General features: G+C 43.8%; 1 protein-coding gene across 6 annotated transcripts in view; it reads right to left on the bottom strand.

Annotated features, from left to right (window-relative positions):
- LOC309665532 (uncharacterized protein) overlaps positions 1 to 23024 on the bottom strand; it is a 219767-nt gene that overhangs the window by 26565 nt on the left and 170178 nt on the right. For 2 of the 6 annotated variants that reach the window (XR_014266473.1, XR_014266477.1), the window contains 2 exons: positions 11674 to 11790; positions 906 to 5597 (listed from right to left, as the gene is read on the bottom strand). Coding sequence is in view for 1 of the 6 variants with exons in the window: in XM_082472173.1 (XP_082328299.1) it covers positions 3907 to 3990; positions 5317 to 5597 (365 nt within the window). In the remaining 5 variants the exon portion in view is untranslated. The remainder of the gene's footprint in view (positions 1 to 905; positions 5598 to 11673; positions 11791 to 23024) is intronic. The other 4 variants (XR_014266474.1, XR_014266475.1, XM_082472173.1 and 1 more) reach the window with 4 other exon arrangements.

Raw genomic sequence — 23024 nt, 5'->3', positions numbered from 1 at the left:
TAATGAAAAGAGTTAAACTTGGAAACTAGACTTTGATGCAATGTGTTGTTTCCATTCTTGGAAATACAGTCACGAGGAGCTAATAAATAATCCATGAATGCTCATCTTTTTAAGTCATTTCAAAGGGATGAAGTCAGCCTGGATAATTGTAAATGCAATGGCTCAAGCCCAACTCCATTAAAATGGAAAGGTGTGAACTGATTAGACACTCAGCTGCTTTTGATAGAAGTCTTAAATTCAAATGCCACATCATTTGTTTTTAGCAAATGGAGTAATTACAATAATATTTTCTTCATTTTTAAGGTCAGATCTCTTAAAGTCTACGTGCCTGTGCCTTGTTTAAATGCAGCCAGAATAATTTTCCCTCCATTTGTTAATTAAATGTGTATGTAGCTTAAAGGTAACATCCACCCTTATTTTCTCTGGAGGGGAAATAAGTAAATATTCCAGGTGTCTAGCTCCAAGTTTGGAGGGGAGAGTTATAATGTTATTTCATTTCAGATATTATTAGTGAAATGGAAATTAACCTGATTTTCCACCCTAGTAACTCTATTCTTGCTGAGAAAGATAGCTTTTGTTTGAAGCGAAGGTGTTTTCCTACTGCTGTAGCTTCTCAAACCTATTGTGATCTGAATTTATTTTTAATTGATAAAGGATTCATTCAGCGGTAAAGTTAATACTTTTTAATATTCTTGTAGCATCAATGCCCAAAGCAAATTTTGTAAATACTTATCTCTTGCGGGAATTGCAGTATGTTAACAAATATGTATTTTTCTAGGATTTTGATAAATACCTGAGAAGTGTTTTATAAGGGAAAACTAAACAAGATTTTATTGTTTCAAATGGGCCTGGCATTTTAAATGAGCCCCAAAAAACCACAAAAAACAAAACTGATCTCTGCTTACTATAAATTAAAAGGTGTCCTTTTGCCTCCTTCCTCCTGGCTGTCGGGGAGTTAAGCTCCGGAAGTCAGTCACTGTACAGAAGTGATGGAACCGGAAGCAATCAATTTGCTCAGGACGGGCAAGTCTGGTTACAACTGGGTCCAGAAATCTCCAGATGCACCCCTCTTCTGTACTGTCAAAATACTTAAATTTCCTGCAAGCAAGCAGTTGGTCAGTCTACTTTCAGGATTGTAGCAAAACAAAAGAATTAATAAAAGGATTCAACAAAAACAGGTAATACAGACCAGAAAGGAAACCATCGATTCAGCTGGCTTGGTCCCTGGGCAGAGTTCTAACCAGGTCTAGCAGGATTCCTGGAGTACCCCTTCCAAAATATCTATTTGCAGCGATTCTGATTCCAGGGCCCACAGGAGCCAGGTGTCTGTCCTCTGGTGATTATGGTGTGCAACCCTGGGGAGGGATCACTCATGTTTTATTATTCATCTGTTTATGTACTAGAAAGAAAATGTATGGCTGAGGGTGGGGGTGAAGAATAGACTTGGAAATATTTAACCCATGCTAACAAAAGCTGGGGAGAGGCAGCTCTCTGACAGACACTGCCCCCGACCCCAAGAGTGGGTCTGTGTTCGAGTCCTCCCCATCTTAGCTGGGCAAACTTGGACCCTCAATTTATCTTCTCCAAGACTCAGCTTTCTCATATGTAAAACAGGACAATCTATTACCTCCTTCATTAAATTTAGAAGAATTAAATGAGTTAACGAACGTAAAACGAAGGCAATTAACAATGTTTAGTACATAGTAAGTGCTAAGCCATTATTATTTATAGATCTGTAGACCTTCTAAAAAAAATGGTCTACAGAACTGGAAAGGATTTTAAAGGTGTGCAAATCCAGCCCTCCCTCCAGCATCTCACGCACATCCCATTGGAAACTTGAATGTGTTGGCTTATTGATTATGGAAGACATGTTTAGACAGCAGGGAGAGAAGACTAGCTTGAGGAAAGGCTTGGAGATAACCTTGACAAAGAATTTTGAATGTCACTGTAATCAACAAGGGAACTGATTAAGGTAAAGTTTCCTTCATGGGTATTACATGTTCCAAGCATCAATTTGAGACCTGACCTGACTGCTGGGCATAGAACACATGGAAAGGTAGTACATAGCAGGGGTGTGAGGTCAGGTGGCCTTGACCTGGGAAGGAGGTGAGGGTCAGCGGTGAGACTAGAAGGAAAGAGCGAGGTGTGAGGGTGACTGAAGTTTAAAGAACGAGTTGAAAGGCTGGAGGGTGAGACAGAATGTGGGATTGAGGGTTCTGTGTTTTGAGTCCAAAGAGAATTTTGTGCAGGCCCTGGTGATGAAAATTTCTGCCGGAATTTTTAAGGTTGTGCTGTCTTTTTAGCTTTGTAATAATTTGATTGTACTCACCTGTGTTCCTCAAGGCAGGATATTTATTACCTCTGTGTAGACTAACATAACTGAATTCTGTATGTATGGGAATGTAATAAAAAGCAGCTGATGTTTATTGAATACTCACTGTGTGTATGCCAGGTACTAAATTAACTTCCTTAGTTCTCACAACAACCCTGAGAGGTGGATACTATCCTTTTCCCCATTTCACAGATGGGGAAACTAAGGCACTGAGAGGTCCAATGGCTTTTTGAAAGCTACTCACTGAGTAAGTGGGGAAGCGGGGATTTGAGCCCAGGCAGCGTGCCTCCAGAGTCCTGGTCCTTGACCCCTGGGAAGGGATGAACACTACCCAATTTTCCCAAGGTCACAGCTGAATGGTGATCACATTGGGATTCAAACCCAGGTCAGATGCCAAAGCCCAGTCTCTTTCCTTTATTCCCCAGCTGACCCCAGAGACGACATTAGCAACTCAAAAACCAGGTTCAGTCACCGCTTGGGGATAAAAGTTGTCCAGGGTTCAGAGAAGCAATTTTGCAGTGAACCAGGGTGACACTAAGCAGAGTTTTCTCTTCCTAGAATATAAAACTTGTATGAAAGGAGGCACTTTCAAAAAAGATTTTTCTTAGATTTTCTTTGCACATTAAGTTGATAATTACACATAGGAGTTGATAATTACAAAAGGAGGGCACTGATAAACACCAAACCATTATCTTGCAGGGGGATTGGGTGGGGTGGGTGAGAATGAGAGCCTTTCGGAGTTTGGGTCATGAAAAGGGAATTTTTCACATTTTCCCCTATGTCCATACTATATTGTTTGAATCTTTTATAATGATATTGTATTCATGTATTAATTTTCAAATTTAAAAATGAATTTTAAAAAATATATAGAAACAAACAAACAAACAAAAATATATATAAACAGAAACTTCAGGTTTTTAGGCAGAAATAAGGAAGTCCTAGTTATCCAATACTATAAACACATTTTTACAATTAGTGTTATGCAGGTAAGGAAATAATTCCAGTGTAACTAAATATTGTATCTATGTATGTCTGTGTGTGTCCACAGATATACATGGGCAGGGCACCTCACCAGGATGGCAGGCCGCAGCTGTATATAGCAGGGCAACTAATTATCCCTCACTTCACTAAAGGAAGAATTTCACAAAAGCTTTATAGATTCCAGGAAGCAAATCTGCAAAACTTGGTAAATGTAGAAGAAATGATCCAGTATCGAGATAAGGCATCTAACCTTAAAAGATTTTTTTAAAAAAGGCAACCAAGAGTTAAGTGCCCACTGTCTATTGCTGGGTTTCTCCTGGCTGCACCCCACAACTTCACACCTTTAGTAACAGGGCTCCCCTGATATGCCGAGGCATGACAGAGTTTCCAATTGAAACTCACTTGTAATTCATTGTTCTTCTCACATCAGTTTGCAAGGAAGGGAGCACAGCAGAGAGACACGCATCCTGTACGCCCAGGACAGTCTGGTTGCTCTCTTCTGTTCTACCTATTATTAATAGCACCCTCCCACCTTCACTCAGTATCTGATTTTGATTGATCAGCCATATGGTCATTGTAGGCTAGAGCAAAGCCTATATCTTGCCGGGTCCAAAGGAGAGAGCAGCCCATTCGTCCTTGTGCACAGCAGCCATGGTGCCTTCCTGGTCTTGCTGTCTCTGCGCAATCACAGAAATGTCTCAGTCCTCTTATCTCAGCTTGGGCCCCCTGTCTTTTCTATCCCTCCTTCCATTTCCTTTGCTTAAAGCTAAAACCAGCTTTACTAGTCCCAGAATCCCACCTCTCCGCATTGAACTTCTCAAGGCCATTGAAGCTTCACACTGTAGCTCCAGCTTTAGGTGAGTTCCCAGATGAAGGGGAGACAGAAACTGAGGTCCCAGGACACCATAGCAACATCTGACAAGTTAAGCTACTTCCTAGAGTGGGAATGAAGCTAAGGGTGTGGAGAAGACATTAGACCCACCTTTGATACCAACATACCACGCAAATAAGCAGTTATGGGCTTGGAATCAGATAAATTAAAAAAAAAACAAAACACACATGCATGTACAACTCTCCCTCTCTCTCTCTCTCTCTCTCACACACACACACACACAGGAAGACATGCTTTTAGAATGGTAAATACTTCAGAAAAATAAAAAAAGACTGGGCATCGCTCTGGGGTTTCTCTGGGAGGCAGCATCTGCTGTGGGTAGGACCTCCAGCTCGGGATTCAGACACATCTTAGCTTACAATCCAGCTCAGCCACTTACTAACTACGTCAGCCAGTTTTATTATCTGTACAATGGGAATAATAAAAGCATCAAAGCATTGTTTTGAAGTTTGGAAGATTAATATGATTGTGGGGTTAAAGTAACCACAGTAATGATTCAATAAATGTTAGCGAGTATTGCTGTTATTATAGGTATACTACTGACAATGTCATGATAAAGGGACATTGTGACCTTAACAGAATATGTTACTGGAGCATAGTACATGCTGCATAAATGTTAACTGTTATTATTATTACAATTGTTAGTTCAGCCTGTGTAACAATTTATCATTACAATGGCAAGAAATTGCCAATCTGGTTCGTGTGAGGGCTGCTGAATACCGGCATTATGTCAAATCTGGTATTTCCGGTGGCGTCTCCAAGGCTCCCCACCCAGCCGCAAATATACAAGAAGCCTTGTAGTCAACGCCTTCACTCCAATTCTCCAGAATTCTCCTAGCCTGGCCTGCAGCATTTCCAGTAGAGTTTCTGATCTAAAATGAGAGGCAAGGTAGGTCGTGGGGTACTTTAACGCTAAGGAGGTTTTCCCCACTGGCCATTTTTACAGCATCATACTTAAGGAGGACCGTTTCTGAGGGCACTTATTCTGTTTGTTTCACAGTTTGGTGGCACATACAGTAGCGTTTTTCTATTGAAAAATGAAGGCTCTAAAATTAGATGGCGGCCGTAAATTTTTTATGGGTGCCCTGCACCGTTCATACTCTCGCTTTACCTCCTGTGCTCCACTCAGATGGGACGGCTCCGAGCTGCCAGTCTGATTTGCGGTCAGTTCTACTCGCTGAGAAGCAGCGGCCGATGGCACTGAACGCTGGGCAGGGCAGGACACCCAGGCCCCTTTCCAGGCATCATCTCCAGCTGTGTCCACCGTCATGGGGAAGTCCTTCTCTCTTGGCCTCCTTAGACCCCAGCTGCCTGGGGTCAAGCCCAGCTCTCCGCTTTCCACCTGTGTCACCCTGGATAATGGCTTGACCTCTGTGAGCCGCCGTTCCTCACCTGTAAAGTGAGAATAACAATGAGACTCGCCTCCCACGGTGGTGGGAATGAAATGAGATCATGTTTGAGAAAGCCCTAGGCATCCATAGTAATTCCTCCTAAGCGCCCACTTTATCATTGAGCAGACTGGCATTTCCTGAGCACCTGTTCTGTCACCCCCATGCCAGGTGCTTACTTGGGCTATCTCGTTGAAGCTCCGCCACCCTGAAGGGCAGCCACTGTCATCCCGCGTACGTGTGAGGGAATGAGTTTCAGGGGTAAAGTCCCCTGTCTTTGGACCTGCAGGGGATGAAAGTGCAACACCAACTCGGCCTGATTTCAGGGTCCGACTTTTCCCACCACACCCACCATGCAGAGGCCTCATAAATAACACACCTCTGGTGGGGCTCAGGGCCTGTAGACAGTGACCTTTGCCTGGCTGTGGTCCTTTCCCACGAGCAGCCCTGCAGGGTCTGCCTCGGGCTCTGTGGTTCCCCGGAGCCATTTGCTAAGCAGGATGTGAGGTGTGGGGCGCTCGCTTACCAGCCTGGCTTATCTGCTTTGGGGCAGGGCCTTCCTGGCTCGGGCCTTGTGGGTTCGTGATTTGGCATAATTACGGTGACCACAATGACACCACTGGCTTTGCTGAGGAGTCTCCCAGGCCAGGAGCCTGAGAGGAAGCAGGATGGGGCCTGGGTTTAGATTTCAAAGGCTGGAGATAAAGGGGTGTGTTTCCCAGCTTCCCACCTGGTTCTATCTCAGAAAAGCAGCCCTTGGTTCTTTTGGTTCGCCCATTATTTCATGAACTGCAAACTGAAAGAAAATGATTTTTCCCTCTATCATACCAGTTTCACTCTCTATTACAAATGACAGTTCTAGGGACAGTCGTCCAGTTGCTGTTTTCCACCTGTATAGGTCAGCTGCTGGTGGGCTTCCTGGCAGCCACTCCCTCCTCTTCTGTCCCACGTCTGAATTTTCCTCTGCGGCATCACTGCTTCTCTTTTCTCAGCCCTTGAGCTTCGGGTAGCACCCCTCACCCCAGGCTCAAGGGCACACCATGTGACTCAGCCCCAGCCAATCAGAGCATTGCATTCCACTGACCACAGGATTGGTCCAGGACTAGACATTGGCCCACTGAGATGGAGAGATACTTTTGCCAGGACTTCTCAAAAATCATTTTGAATTGCTTACCATCAACAGAGCAGACAAAGAAAATTTTCATCCACATATGCATACCCCCTGACATACCACTGGGTACCCCTAGAGGTACATGGTCCCATTTTGAGAAGCATAGTCCTACAGGCAAATTCCAAACTCCTATGTACTCCGTATAAAGATCTTCACAATTTATTGCAAACTCATCTTTTCAGCCCCATCTCTTGCCACCCTGAGTTTCTTGCCATTTCTGGAACAAGCCCTGCTCTTCCACTCCTCTGGATCTTTGTACCAACTGTTCCCCTTGTCTAGAATGCACTTCCCCCTTCTATGCCTAGAAAACTCTACCCATGCTTCTATCTAGATCCACATCAGATGTCGCCTCCTCAGGAAGCTTTTTCACTTCCCAGATTTTTAGCTGCTTTCTCCTCAGCTAGACACATATCTTAATCTGGGCTTGTCTGATTCTCGCTTCCTCACTGGGCTATAAGCACACCCTTAAGCACCTCTGTATATCCAGAGCTAACACAGGGCCTGAATAAAGGCTTATTGGATGGGTGGATGGATGGATGGATGGACAGACCAATGGACAGATGGACCACTGTGCTTAGAAAAACCAGCTCCCACACCTGCCACAGCATCCCGGCCCAGCTGGCATCACTTTCGAGTCACAGTGACAGTTGAATAACATACAACCTGGTTCTTACACAGGCATAATTCTATTTATTAATTGCCAATTTCATAACAATCCATTTCACTGTCTATGCCTGTTAAACTCTTGAATGCTTTATAAGGAAAGGAAAGCAGGGCCAGTTGCTCTTTTCCCTTAGTCTACCTGCTGCCTGACGGCAGCCAGGGCAGGAGTCACTCTTAGTGCTGTGGCAGAAACTGGCTACCTGCCCACCAACCCCGTTTCCTTTCCTCTTGGGCACACAGCTCAATTATATTTCCCAGCCTCTCTTGAAGTTAGGTGTGACCATGTGACAATTTCAGCCAAGGGAACATGGATGAAAGTGATAGATACAATTTCCAAGTCTGGCCCATGAAAACCACCCATGTGACATCCTGTGTGCTCTTTCCCCAACTCCTGGTTGGAAGTGAGAGGGCTCTGAGGTCCCCAGGGGGTAACAGAGAGTCCATATGGAAGACCCCAGGCTCCTGACTCACCGTGTGGAGAGCCACTACAAACATTCACATTGGACTGGGCTGTAAATAAGAAATGTCATTTTATACTCGTAAACTCAGTGATGTGCTGGAGCTGCCTTATTCTGACTTGTGAAAACCAACGATTAAATTTGGAGGAATTTTGCAAGTCAGTTGTTAAATACAGCCATTATTAAGAGTTAAGTTTTATAAACTAACAAATACATTATATTTTTTAAAGGTAATAATATTCAAAACTCATCTCAAACTAATAATTTTACCATATTTATTATGTACTGCTCTTGAGGTTATTTTTGTGGAAATACTGTGTAATGGGAGGGTTACATATATCTCTTCCCAACTCTGCATTTAATGATGTCACATTGTGTCTTGAAATCAGCCACAGTAGCAGTACTTACACTGTAGAAACTGGCAAATACTACAAACCAGGCTTTCCCCCCACTGGAAGAGGTTAAACATTTGCCAACACACCACTCTAAGGCTTGTCTGTTACAGGAGCAAATACTTCCCTAACACACTGACTTTCTACTTTAGGAAAAGATAACAGATTAAATGCACATTAGCTAAGTGCATTAGCTCAGCATAGAGGAAAAGCAGCCACAGTGGCCACAGCAGCTGCCCAGAGCCGTGGCACGTGAAGAGTCACACCAACGCTCAACATACTCAAGCTGAATGTCAGTGGCATTGTGTGCTTGAGATCCCGCTCATCTTCAGAGCACGAGCGTGTGATGACGGAGGCACAGCAGTTGTCATTGCCTGCTTTCACATTTATTGGGTGACAAGTGTAAATAAGAGGGAATGGAAATACGGGTGCTAAGTTTCAACCCACAGCTCTTGCTGGAGAATACAAAAGTGAAGATGCTCTGTGTTCCTGCCCAAGTTCTTTGAGGAAGAAAATTTCTCCATGTTTTAACTCAGCAAAAGCATACGTTTTGGCACCAGCACCTGGAGTGGACCCACGCAGAGCAGAGAAGCTGAGAGAGTGGGAAGTCCGTGGCCAAGGCAGATCCTAGGCTGCAGGTGTGAGGACAGCAGGCCTTGGGCCAGAGCCAGATCGACAGTGTTTGAATTCATCAGGTTTGCACATGGCAAAATGATCGAAATAATTATCCTTTGTGGAAGCCATAATATTTTACTTAGAGGAAGGCAGGCAGATCCTTGGGCAGCGCGGCCCTCCTCCTCGGGATATAAACTGCTGAAGTAGACCCCAGAGTGCAGGGCCATTTGCGAGAGACATCACGCAATTCGCAGGACATTTCAGTGCAGACACTGAATGAACTAATTCTGCTAATAGAGTATTTGATTTAATGGCACATTAAAGGGGAAAGGGGAGTGCAGACACATCCTTCAGCTCAGCAGCTGATGGGTTACCGTAGATATCGTAAGTGAAGGAGCTAAATTCTCCTCTGCCTGCACCAGACCATGAGAGTTGCAGGAACAGACCATGAGAGTTGCAGGAGCAGACACGGTCATTTTCCGCCTGGGTTTTGGCTCAGGAGCTCCGAGCAGAAATCATCAGGTTAATGCAGTGCTTCTGCACAGAGGTTATAATGACTGGCCGGAAAGACGGACCCACACAATGACGATGAGTTTCTTTCCCTTTTTGTTAAAAAATAAAAGTTGCTAGATCACACCAGAGTGGAATAAAATAGAACTAGTGGTCACCTAGTGGATCATCACTTTTCCTTTCTGAGCCATTTGATTTTAGTTATTTGCCCTTTGGTTCCTTCTGTCATTTTTGAGCACCAGGCTCTTTACATGTATGCACATGTTATTTACATGTACATCATCATGTAACCCTGGGAAGGAGATGCTATTTTCATCCTACTTTACAGATGCATAATCTGGGGCACAGAGAGGTTAAGTAAATTTCTCAAGGTCACTCAGCTAACTGGGGCCAGAGCTGGAATTTAAATCCAAATTTCTCTGACTCCAGAAGCTGGTTTCTTATCCCTCCAAAGTACTATCCTTTCAGCTGGAAGGTGGGGCACAGCAGAGCTCATCAAATATCATCACCCAGAAAAGCCCATCAGAAGTGATTTGTTTAGAGACTCAAGCAATAAAATATATATCTCCAAAGATATATATTTGGAGCAAACCTTTACTTTTTCAATTTCAAATTCAGTTTTTCAATTTTTAAAGAGTACTTCCCTAAAACAATCCATTGGGAGTTTTACAGTAATTTTTTTTTCAAGAAAGCTTCACCTTGTATCTTTTTCTTCAAGATTCATATATACACCCTAATCAGAAAAGGTGGCAAATTTTAATGATTTTGGTTTGCTCATTCTCTAACTATTTATAACCCCCTCCTATTTATTTTTTCATTCAGCTGCCAGAAGGCCTTTTCTGAAACTGAAATCTAATCAGCTCAGTCCCTTCACTGGGTTTTCCTGCAAAACGTGGGCCGACCTCCCCAGCATGGTGCACTCACCGCGGGGCCCTGTTCACCACTCCTCCTGTCTGCCCACCCTCTCCCTCTCACTTGCATCTTAGACATCAACCACAGCAAGCTGCTAGGAGAGTCTCCAGGACTTTGCATGATCTGCCTGCTCCATTCTTTGACTGGATGACACACAATTCCTGCTTCTTCTTTGAAAGTAGCTCCGTGTCACCTCCTCCAGAAAGTCCCTGCGGACTTCATCTCCTCGCCCTACCTGTATTTGGGGCTGCTTCTCTCTGCCCCCATTGAAGCCTGGGTTTATTTCTTTCATGGCCCTTGTCCCATTTCATCACCCTTCTCCACATTATGGTCTCCTCAGAGCCTGGCACAGTGATTCAATGATGCATGATAGGATCACCCAGAAAGTCTGATTTAATTCTTCAGTGGAGGGCTAGGGTTGAGAACCTCTGGCCTCATTAAGGTTTGCTGATCAACTAACTGAATGGATGGAAGCATGAATGAATGAATGAACACACTGAGGCACAGAGCCTGAGATTCTGACCTGCTTCTACCAACCCTGGAGACTACGACTCGCTCTGCCTTAAAATAATTAGAATTTGTCTAAGGAGGCTCCTTGGTCACGCACTAGGTTGGGGGCTGTGCATTCAGATCCTGAAAGTTCACAGACACCTCGTTTGACTTCAAGAACAAGAATGGACTTCCACTTGTTCCAGAACACAAAATGGGAAAGATGATTCCTCCCACATAAAGGAACCTTTCCGTGGAGCTGATGGCAGATGCTGTGAAATTACCAATTCTGACTCAACAGATACCCCTTTCCTCCTCGACCAGCTGGGACGAGAGCTCATCTCAAGTTCTCTGCCAACTAAGAATCCCAGAATCCTTGGTGGTTGGAAGGGGTAACAGCACTGCCCAGTGACCACTGGAAACACCCCCGTGTACTGGAGGGCACGTCATCCTGACTCGGGCTACACCTCTGGCAGAAGAGGCCTGACAGCCCATCCCTGAGGTCACGGCGGAGCAAACCCCCAACATCACGGCCAAGTCCGAGAGGCCAGTTCATGGAACAAAACAACCTCGTGCTGCTATTGCTTAGACCCACAGGCATGGAGAGATACCCCTTGCTAAACCTGCACCCTTTTGTCCTCATTCTGAGGAGAAAAAAGCCAAAAGTCCTGGAGATTTTAGCTCACAGAGCCCAATCTCACAAGCTAGAAAATCACTGGAGATCTCTTGCATTTGAAAAATCACAGATGCATGCTCTGCCTTCCAGCACCAGGCAGGAGAAATGAGACAAACAAGCTTTGAAAATAAATCTGACTCTCTCGTGGCTCCCGATAGCCGACAAGTGTTCGTCCATCTGCCGCAAGCACTCACACTGTGAATTCATTGATTTGATAATCCTCTAGCATAATTGATTGAGGAGACTGGCTTCTTGACTTGCCTCCATGTTTGCTGTCTGATATCTTCCCAACAGCGCTCTCTCCACTTTATCTGTGACAAAGAAGGAGAAACCAAAGATTTTTCTGGCACTTTCTGATGGGATGACACCTACTCTATTGGCCGTCCTGAGACAGCATGCTTTTTGAATTCTTGAATGGCAGGAACTGTTAGCTGAGCGCTCCTTTCTACTGACAGATCTTACTCATCTTCCCAATACTGCATGCATCCTCTCTACCCTGGCTGTCCATTTGTACTTATAGGTAACGAAAAATAGCTAGAGGTCTATTGCTGCACCTGAAGTCTCTCCCTAGTAAGGGGGACATAGCAGCAGGCACGGGCTGACACAGAACAGTGATAACAGCAGAACTGTCACATGAGCTATTAGCCTGGGGAATAATACTGATCTTTCCACTCTCAGCAACCACAACCCATCCACCTCTCTGCAACTGTGACATTCAGATGTCATCACCATTTCATTAAATGGAATCAAAACAGCTGTGAGGATTGCTGTTTTATTTTATAGCACAAAGTCATCATAACTTACTTTACAGAGCAGCTAGCAGCCAGCAAGTGCAGCTGAAATGGAAAAGCCGACTGCAAAAGGAGGAACTTGAAAGGGGGACGACCTGGGGGCCGGTGGAATCTGGAGCTAGCTAGGAGCCCCCCGTGGCTCACTGCAAATGACCCAGGAGCCCTGGCCATATGGTTATTCGCGAAGATATAACCACAGGACAAGTTGAGTTTGGCATCTAGTAAACAGATACCTAGATATTAAGGTTCAGTTCAGCCTTCGATAGATCACTATCCGGCCACTGCTAGAGGCAGAAGCTCAGACAATATAGCACTTCCAGTGCCCTTCTCTGCCCTGCCACACTCAGCCTCAGCCCTGATGCAGTGTAAACCTCCTCAAGACATGGTTTTTAAGTCTTAGGAGGCATGCCAGCTTCTTCAGCTGGACAGCATGGCCAAGACAGTGTGGCTAAGTGGTTAAGTCACTGACTTTCTAGTGAAACGGGCTGGGTTGCATTCCGCCCTGTGCTGCTTAGTAGCTGTGTCACGGGGAAAACTACTTAACCTCCACATCTCAGTTTACTCATCTGTAAAATGAGCTTCATGGGGAGAGCAGATCTTGTCAGTGCCTTGCCCTTACCTTCAACCTGACTGCTTCCAACTGCGTTTCTTGCCCTAAAGCTTTTTCTGGTGGTCAGAGCCCACTCTCTGCTCACCTGGAAGGCTGAATGCACCAGAGAATTAATGCTCCCCAGGAGCAGCTCTCAACCAGTGAGGATGGGAATTGGTGTATAAATTGGTGATGGTATATAAATACCTCAAGGACAACCCTAAGACACAGGTTCTCTACTGACACCCAGAGTAGGACAACCCTAAGACACAGGTTCTCTACTGACACCCAGATTGCTACAGCGGATCAATCTGCAGCCGACCTCAGCGGCCACTTGCTTAATAGCAAACCCTTTGCTAGCTGCCTCCTTTCTTTGCCGCACTGTCCCACTCACCTTCTGGGGTTTCCCGAAATCATCTCCCAGATAATTTCAGAGGGCACCTTTTTTCTCACTGGTCTTGTGGAAGGGTGAGGGCTGCCTTTTTCTCATTGGTCTCTCCAGAGAGAATGTCTGTTTCTAATTGCCACACCCCCACCCTGAGTAGATGTGCTTTTTTTAAAGCCCATGGTCAGGGAGACCCTGCAAATCTACATATGAGATTTTCTGGTCCCCAGATATATTTGGTCTCACTTCACAGCCATCCTCAAAATCCAGCAGTGAGCCTTCCCAAGGTACTATGTTTCTGCATGCACGTTGTTTGATACTCGAAATATCCTAGCATTATCACTTGAAAACTCCATTATTAGGACAGTGAATTAAGTTGCACATTGCTATTTCCTTTCTGAAACTGGTACACTCAACCCCACAGCTTCTAAAATGTGGTAGATCAATACTACATTCCGACCACGTGAACCATTTGCTGTCTCCAAGGACAGCACAGCAAGTTTTAAAAATCACAAAATCCATTTTATTCTTGACTTCCAGTATATAATTGGGAATATTTCAGGGAAAAAAAATCCACGAATCAGTTTTGCTCTTTTAACCTTGTAGGATCTTGTAAGAATTTAGGCATTCAAAAAATGAGCAACTATACACCAAAGGCTTAGAGTTCCTTGGTAATGGTACTTGTTGAGAATTAGCAGTTATTCATGGGAAGGTTGAAGTTTACAGCTTGTTAACACTTTAGTTGGAGAAAAGGTGTTAATGAAAGTAGTATTTGCATTTATTTCTCATCAAGGCTAAATGAAACTGGGTAGAAGAGTCAGATCAAGTTCATCTTCTGGGGGAAAAAACAATTCAGAGCACATACTTTCTTAACAGAGAGACAGTCACAGAAGAATAACAGCTGATATTATTATTAATCCTCATTATTTTAACTTCAGTCTTTGGGTCAAGGCATCTATGCAAAAGATTTTTTGTGGGCCTGGGCATCTGGGAGCCATGTACATCTACACAATGCGGTCATGGCACTTTGCGCAGGCTGCCATTCTCTGATGGCAGGACCAGTGTCAGCTCCCTCTGGAGAGTTGACGCCTCTCTGAGGGTCCATGAGAAGTCTGGCAATTCTGATGTGTGTCTCCGGGTAACATTTATTCCAATTCTTCCCCCTTTTAATCAGTTCAAAGTCAGACCCGTTTCAGTGCTGATGGGCCAGCACCATCCGTAGGGAGCACTCATGATCTCTTTTCTGCTCATTTAAGGGACTTAGGAATGCCTGGTAGACGGTCTCTTACTGGAACCAATGAGACCCATATAAAGCTTAAGGGATGTTGACAAACCTGTTCTTGGCTTTCATAAAATTTCTTCCTCTGGTGTTCTGGACAGCCCCATAACTTGTCCATGGAAAGGGCTGCTTCAGAAAATTGCACTTTTTATGGTGGCAATTCAGTCTCACATCTGAGTCCTTGATGGTAAAAGGTATTTAAATTTAAAAGCGTATTTTGACATAAAGTCTATGGAAACCCACTCCCTCCCAGTTATTTGGATACTCTCGCCAAGCAGAGACCTTGGGGCTGGCTGCTTCATGCCTATTTCGTTTTCCCATTCAATCCATTTTCACTGAAAAGGAGACATAAGCAGGGAAGCCAATATAGTTTTATTGGATCCAATGCACTGCCACTAAAACAAATATATGTACACTCAGGCCAATACACTTTTATTAAAACAAATAGAATTTAATTCAAACCAGCATTCAATACATTTTCTCAAAGCAATGAAATTAAGCTCTACCAGTACTTCTGCTCAATATGTTTTCCCAATCAAATCCATTTGAACAAAGTGAAATATATTTATCATAGATAACACAGTTTTATTAAAAACAAATTCACTGAAACTGAGTTTCCCTTTGAACTGATAGATAAAAATTCTAACCAATTGTACAATTAGATCATAGAACAGATGTATTTTTACTTTAGCAAAAAGCTTTTCTATTCAAGTCCACTTTAAAACGCTAATGAATAATAAAATTTGCTCCAACAATGTCTTTAAAGGAGTATTTTCTCAAAAGTATGTCCTTTGGGGTTGAAGTACAATCTAGACAATAAAAAACACTTAGGGAAAAAGAACAGTGCTGGGAATATGATTACAGTAAATTCAGACTTGTAATGATTAAATACTTAAGTCTACCTGTGTGTACTTAGCGTGAAGTTTTTGGGCATGTGTGAACACACAGACATGCTTGGGGACATTCTGTAGCTGTGCTATTTATACCCCATTACCCAGAAAAAAATCTTCCTTATCAGTGTTCAAACACATAAATTCTCATCTGTCTGAGGTCCACTAGGGATTACCATGCTTAGGGTTAACCTGATGGAATGGGGAGTCGGGTATTCGTATGGCTCTTTGGAGGGGATTTCAATGTTGGTGCTTAGATCGCAAAACACCTTCGAGTCTTCTGAAGAACCGTGGAGAGGAAGAACTACTTCCAAATGCCATGCACCTTTTGCAGAGTAACAAACTCACTTACTACATACAAGCAAGAGTATCCAAATGCATTCCACCTCTACCCAGGGCCACCATGCTCCTGCCATGTGCAAACTCTCCAGTAGAGGAGCACATCTAGAGAAATTAGAATGCTCCCCATCAGGGAACATTAGGACTCTAATCCGTGGCCAGCGTGAACTCCACCCTTCCTGCCTCTGCAGTGATCCCCACCCTCTGTCTTCTCTGCCTCTATCCTACCCAGAGGCTGCAGGTCGTAGGGATAGAACAGAATTCTACTCCCTTCATGAAGCAGCCCAGAAAATACTCTCTAAATCAAGACTGTGGGTTCCCTTCACTGTTTCCTCTTCCTGCCTAGAAAAGTGCAAAAAGTACAGATTGTGCCCACAAGTCATTGGGCAAATAATTCATTGACCTCTAGACACCCTGGCCTTGAATGAACTAGACCCACAATCCCTGAAACACAGCTAGTCACAGAGGACCCCTTGAGAACAGTTAGCCCCAGACGTTCACGACAGAATTGTTTATAAAGGTGAAATGTTAGAAACTTGAATATTTAGCATGGAGGGGACTGGTTAAATGTATTGTAATACCATCTTCCTAATGTATTCTATAGTATTAATACCAACACAGTATTGCAAGCATTCAAAGTGATATTGTGGAGAGATTTATTAAATGGGAAATGTTCATGGTATATGATTAAATGAAAAAATGTTTAACGAAACATTATGTGTAGTAATTTCTTATCTTTGTAAAGCAGACGTGCATTCCTTTGCATAGATAAAAAGATGGACAGACGACACTAAAATGTTAATAGTGGTTAACTGAGTGGAGGGGTTATAGATTTCTCTTTTTTTAATCTGTAATTGACAAATTTCCTACAATAAGCATATATCACTTTTGATATAAGAAAAATTTATTTTAAAAGTGATTTTAAAAACATTTTATTTGTTTTTGGCTGCACTGGATCTCCATTGCTGTGTGCGGGCTTTCTCTAGTTGCGGCGAGCGGGGCTACTCTTCGTTGCGAGCGCAGGCTTCTCCTTACGGTGCCTTCTCTTGTTGCAGAGCACGGGCCCTAGAGCTCGTGGGCTTCAGTAGTTGTGGTACGTGGGCTCAGTAGTTGTGGCTCACGGGCTCTAGAGCACAGGCTCAGTAGTTGTGGCGCACGGGCTTAGTTGCTCCACGGTATGTGGGATCTTCCCGGGCCAGGGATTGAACCCGTGTCCCCTGCATTGGCAGGCGGATTCTTAACCACTGCGCCACCAGGGAAGTCCCTAAAAGTGATTATTTTTTAAAGGATGGTGTTAAGTCCAATCTAAAATGTAGTGACCAATATTGGGTGTGCCTCTGTCATCTTAACTCTGCTATCCTTTCAGAAAGGGTCCATGTCACATTTTTTGTCTTTGTGCGAGATTCTATTTGAAGGCTTTGTTCAACTGGTCATCCAACATACACTTATACAAGAACCCAGGTAATAAATTCCTCCTTGAGTTTGTTCCAGGAAGCAGTGGCTCAGCAAAAAAAAAAAAAGATGTGCCCACTTAATTTTGTCAGATGAAATGAACTATGTCACCCCAGATTTTCCTTTTTGCTTTAGCTCAGAGCCATGCCTAGCTGTTCCAATGATCTCATTTCAGATGTCTGGGAACATCTAATGCCTCTGCTCCTCTTCAGCAATTTCAGTTCTACTTTCTTCCTTGTTTTGTTTTTTGTTTTTTGTTTTTTTACTGTGTTTACTTATAAAAGAGATTCAGATTTATTTTGGAAATAGATTTGAATCACAAAAAAAAATCCTATAGAAGCAAATCCTAAACAAATATAAATATTTGACCATGATTATGCAAAGAAAGCTCGTGTTGCTTTCTCGATGTCCATAGAACCCTGGCTACGCTGGGTGAGTGACACCTGAGGAGGAACCCTCAGGAGCTTGGGACTCATCTCATTCCTCTTGATCAGGTGCATGACCCTCTAGCCTCTGCTTGGCACTGATAGGGACAGGTCAGCTTCCCTGCCTGGAGGAGCAGCTGGGGCGTCCCCCTGTGGCCTGAAGGCATTGGATGGTGAGCCCAGGAATGGAAGGCATCCCCTTTCCTTCACTGGGAGGCTCCGTGTGCCCTTCTGGGGGAAGATTTGCTCTTCTGGGCTGCTTCACGCACATGGTTCAGCCCCTTCAGTTCAACTGGGTCCCTATTTCATATTTTTCTGTGACCCACTGTGAAGATGGAGGATGGGGACGAGAAGGAAGGAGAGAGGGATGGTTTGGTGGTTGGTGGTAAAGAAAGATACAGACAGACAGACAGACAGAGAACAGAAGAGACAACACAGAGTACACAGAACATGTTTAATTAATACTGACATTTATCCTGCTGCAGTTGAAACCCAGGTGGAATAATTGCTGTTCATTGTATTGTTTTAGATGAAAATGGTAGAAATAAATGGAACTGTCAAAATTGTAAACCTTCCCATCTTCATTAAACATAGAGTTAAGAAATGAAAAGCTGTAGGCAGGGAGGCAAGAGTGTTCCGAGATTTCATTTTTTCCCCCAAGGCAACGTTCCTGACGAAGTTTGGCATTCAGGCGTCCTGTTTTCTGTCTTGCTACTAACAGTTACTTCATTTTCTCCTCCTTTGGAAAGGGTTGCCCGGAGCCCCACGCCCCACCCCCAGCCTCTCTCAGCCGGTACTTCTTCCGAGACCAGCTATCCTCCCTCACTGGCCTTCAAAGCACCCTACTCACCAGTTCTTCCTTCCGGTCCTGGGAAAATGCCTTCTCCAGAAGCTGTCCATGCATTAACCAGTCTAAACCTCTTCATGACCCTTTGAGGGGGACCTCTTATCCCCATTTCACAGCAGTGGAAATTGAGCTTCAGAGAAGTTGAATAACTGACCCCGGGTCACACAGCTCGTGCAAGGACTGAGTGACAGGGCTAAGATTCAGAGCATCAGCTGACTCCAAAGCAGGCGATCTGCCCTACCCCTCACTGCTTTCCCAGGAAGTCGCAGGGATCGCCTGGCTCCATGTGCACCTGGTGCAGAAGAGGAAACGGAAGCCCAGGGAGGTGAAGTGGCTTGCTCAAGGTCACCCTGACCCTGCCAGTTAGCCTGGGGCTCTCTGCACGCTACCATAGTGCATAGCTCATTATATTCAAATTCTTTAGCTAATACATTCAGATGCTCAAAACCTGCCACTAAAATTACTGCCAGCATTTTCTAAGAGAAAGCAGCTTAGTTCCAACCTCTTTCTCCATCATTTTTCTTTTAATAAATAGCACAGCTGTGGTTTTATTCCATCTCCTTTCATTTCCTCTCCCTGCCCTCAAGTGGCGGTGTCAACGTGTGACCACATGGCTCCAGAATGGGCCAGCGGGAGAAGGAAAATTCTTGGAAAAGACAGGAAGAGGATTAGCTCTCTCTCTCTCCGTTCATTTCCAACCCATGTCCTTCCTGTGTCCCTGGAATCCAACCTCAGTCTGTGGGCTTGGGAAGTGACTGAAGCCAACGGCTGGTCTGTGAGGGAAAGAGGAGGCAGATACACCAGGGAGCTGAGAAGTACATGGAAATCACACCCTGACCTGCCCAGGTGCAGGGAGCAGGTAGGCCAAGCCCCAGCCTGCCAATGCTTCTCCTTGCGCAGGAGAGGGCCAATCTCTGGTTTCTGTAAGATTCATAGACCTTATCAAGAAAAGAGACCAGATACATTTACTATTTGTTGAAACATGGAGGTTTAACTGTTGATGGGGATACATAGGGTGGTAGAAAGAGCACGAACTTGAGAATCAGACGGATTTTGTTCAGAGTTGGAAATAAGCTACCGACTAACCACTCGGCTAGGGGTCTTGAGGAAGTTATTTAACCTCTCTGAACCTCAGCTTTCTCATCTGTAAAATGGGACACTAGCGCACAGTGGGTGCTCAAATATGTATTTAATGAACTGATTTTAAAGTACTCAAAATCATTCTGATTACTGTTTTAAAATAAGAATAACCCAATTCCTGTCCATCTGGAATCCAATTACCCAGTGTGGAGTTTCAAAGGCAGCAAAGATCTTAATGGCTGAACATCACTGAGGTCATCCTGAAATTTATTACGTATCCGAGAGCTTATGTTGACTGTATTCTGGAGGCAACGCATGATGCACAGAGTCAGCCCTCTCTATGTTGTTCAAGTTGTTAGAACGACTTAAATTTGCAGGACCACTCACTTATGAGTAAGGGTATGCGTGAATGTACACACACACACACACACACACACACACACACACGTCTGCACTCACTCACACACAGGACCGCAGAACTCACTAACAGGCAGGAGTGGAGTAGCAAATCATTACATTCAACCATCATGAGCTCTTGCAGAGCTCAAGAATGCATGTGAGTTCCCCCCCTAATATCCCAACAGGCTAGAGTATTCCCGAGCTTTAAAATAATGTACTTTTTAATCCAAACACTAGCAGACATCTTCCCAAAATCCAGAAGCGTTTTGTCAAGAAGGAAAAGGAACTAACTAAAGAGAGGATGAGTGGCATTTCTCAGCTATTTTATCACATCGCAACTTCAACAAAACCAAGCCTGTCCTTGCCTCATCCATGACGGCTCTGCCAGCAGAATGAGTGAATTGGGGCAGATTTCAGTTTTAAATGCCTCCTAATATCATTTGGGCAAATTAGCTTACGTGGTTGGACATTGGATTCCAGCCACAGAGAAGGTTCTTTTCCTGTCAGAAGCTCTGATAACCCAATGCCAGAGTGAAATATCAGTAACCTCTTAACAATTTTTCTTGATTTCTTTAAGAGTGAACATGAGACATATTAAGAACAACAACCCAATCATTAAACCCCATGCGGTTCTCCTAGGAGCCAGCTCTATTGCTTTAATCAGATTATGGACAACTCATTCTCAGCCCGGCCATTTATCTTCTTTGTTTATATACACACCAAGTGGCATTCTTCTTAACATCAAAAAATAGTAATCAAAACTGAGAACCACAAAAGACCTTTCACTATGTACGGAGTTAAGTAACATCTATTTGCTTTCATTAGTTTCTAAACAACAAGTACACTGGTTCTGATTAAACCTGGCATGTGTTAATTACATCCGAGGTCCGGGGTTGTTTTGTCTACAATAGAGGATGACTTAAGAATGAAGCCGGAGCTGAAATTTGAGGCTCCCAGGCCTCAGGAGTCACCTGCCTCCATGCGCTTCCTCGGTGAAAGTTTCCAGCCTCAGAATGGCAGCAACGGATGTGAGCGTGTCACAGAAAGTTACGTTTTTGGGGGGTTTTGTTTTGGTTTGAAGCCCTCGGCTTTATCACCCGTTTTATGGGCTGGAGTTAAATGGCAGTACAAGGCAGTTTGCTCTCTCACTGCTCAGCACTAACAGCCATCATGAGCTATAATTAGAAGTAAAACCACCACATAAATAACACGGCAGAAAAACTGTCACCAGGTCGAGCTAGACTGTGTCTATGGGAAACTTCAGTGGGTCCTGGGTACTTAAGGGGCATTGTGTGTTTTAGCCCATATTTGTCTTACTAAAGCCAAAATGGGAGTTGTTTAGACTTTCAAAACAGCTCTTGAAAATAGACAATGCCAGTTTAAACAGACTGTCTGCTGCTTAGTGTGATGTAGAAACCCTTTGCCAGGAGGCCAGGACAGCTGCTAGGGCTGGGAGGGAGAGGATGGGAGCCAGAGGTGAGGAAGGGTAAAGAAGTGGCTGGCAAGGAAGAAGCGCGTGGACTTCCCCCATCAAGGAGGTCTGGATAGATGTCACTACTGCCCACCACTGAGCCAGGAAGGTCACACTTCCACTGGGGGAACCAGTGAAGTAGGGTGGCCTCACAGAGGTTGCTTCTGTGACTTATACTCAGTGATGAAGTGGGAGCAGGCAGACTAACACTTTTGAGCATTTTACATCAATTTTCGTTAATTCTCGTAACAGCTTTAAGAAGTCAGAGAAAATAAATTGAGTCCTGCCCTGGGACAGGGCCCTGAGGAAACAGGACCAACGGCCCACTTTCTGCCTTTGGCCTGCCCATGTGCAAAGAGGCAGCAGATAGGAATTAACATAAGGGCGCCATACAAATAATCAGAAGCATTTCCTTTTTTCCTGATTTAGCCTCCCTCACGCAGGGATTAGGAAACAAACCAAATAGAGTAAGCCTGGAATGGAAGGAACATGGTAGACAGTAGTTTTCAATTTTGAATCACTTAAAAAATTGATTTAAGTACATCCACTTGCTTTTAAAAAATAAATCATATGTATTTTTCTATGGTTCAGCCAGAATAGTTAAGGTCTAATCTTCACATGGAATGAAAGAGAACATTCCTCTGAACGATCTAAAAGCCCACATGTGTTCTCTAAAAAAGGACGGTTTGCTTTCTCCTTTTCTTTCTTCTTTTGCAAAATCAAACAAATAAGAATAAAAACAAAACCAAATTCATCAAAAACTCTGTGTTGAGAGTTTTTTTAAAAAAGAAACATTGTATCTGGTATTAAGCAATGCATTTAGTGGAATGGCTCTCTGCGTATACACGTAGGTTAACACAGCTCCATTTCACGTGCGGATTTTTGTCTGCATTTATATCTCTGCAGGCCACATACGGCGTGACACTGACATTTTTAAAATTAAGATATGAAGTGCTCATTTTCTGGTGGACCTGCTACATTCTAACAAAGTTACTCCACATCTCAGAAAACACATAGCTTTGCCAAAGCTGGTGAGCAGCCCAGCGCGGTTTATCTCCGGCCCACAGCTCTTTCCCCGAATTCAATACTGCAGGCACAATTTAATGCAAACCCAATTTATGACTTAATGCTCTAGGGACCACAGTGAGAGATTGTTACATTATTCTTTTCTAATCCTATTTGTGTTTTAATTTGCTAAGTCTCTAATGAGGTGCATGCCTTGAATAGATTCAAGATCTTTCACATCGCTTTTGACTTTGTTTAGTATAATAGATTTTACAGTTTGCATTAAATACCCAGGTGCTACGGTCAGTGTTATCTCTTTATTTTCTCAACTAGAGTGAATAAAATTACACCGTGAAAGTTAATTGTATACATGTTTCCTTGTTTATTGTAATGGTTTATTTCCTACTATAATTCTCGACTCAAATTACATCTAGTTCTCCAAAAGTAAATTCTCCATGGGCTCTTACTACCCCCTTTCCATACAACTGTTCATCTCTGAAAAGAATGGAGACTTGGTTGACAATTGATTAGTTGAGTAATAAGAGAATGAGTTTTCTAGCCTAAGTTGTGATACTTCAGTTAAACAGAAGGGA

Source organism: Balaenoptera physalus, assembly GCF_965194825.1.
Source record: "Balaenoptera physalus genome assembly, chromosome: 8".
Taxonomy (NCBI): domain Eukaryota; kingdom Metazoa; phylum Chordata; class Mammalia; order Artiodactyla; family Balaenopteridae; genus Balaenoptera; species Balaenoptera physalus.
Note: the sequence above shows the minus strand (reverse complement) of the source record. Positions and strands in the feature narration are given on the sequence as shown.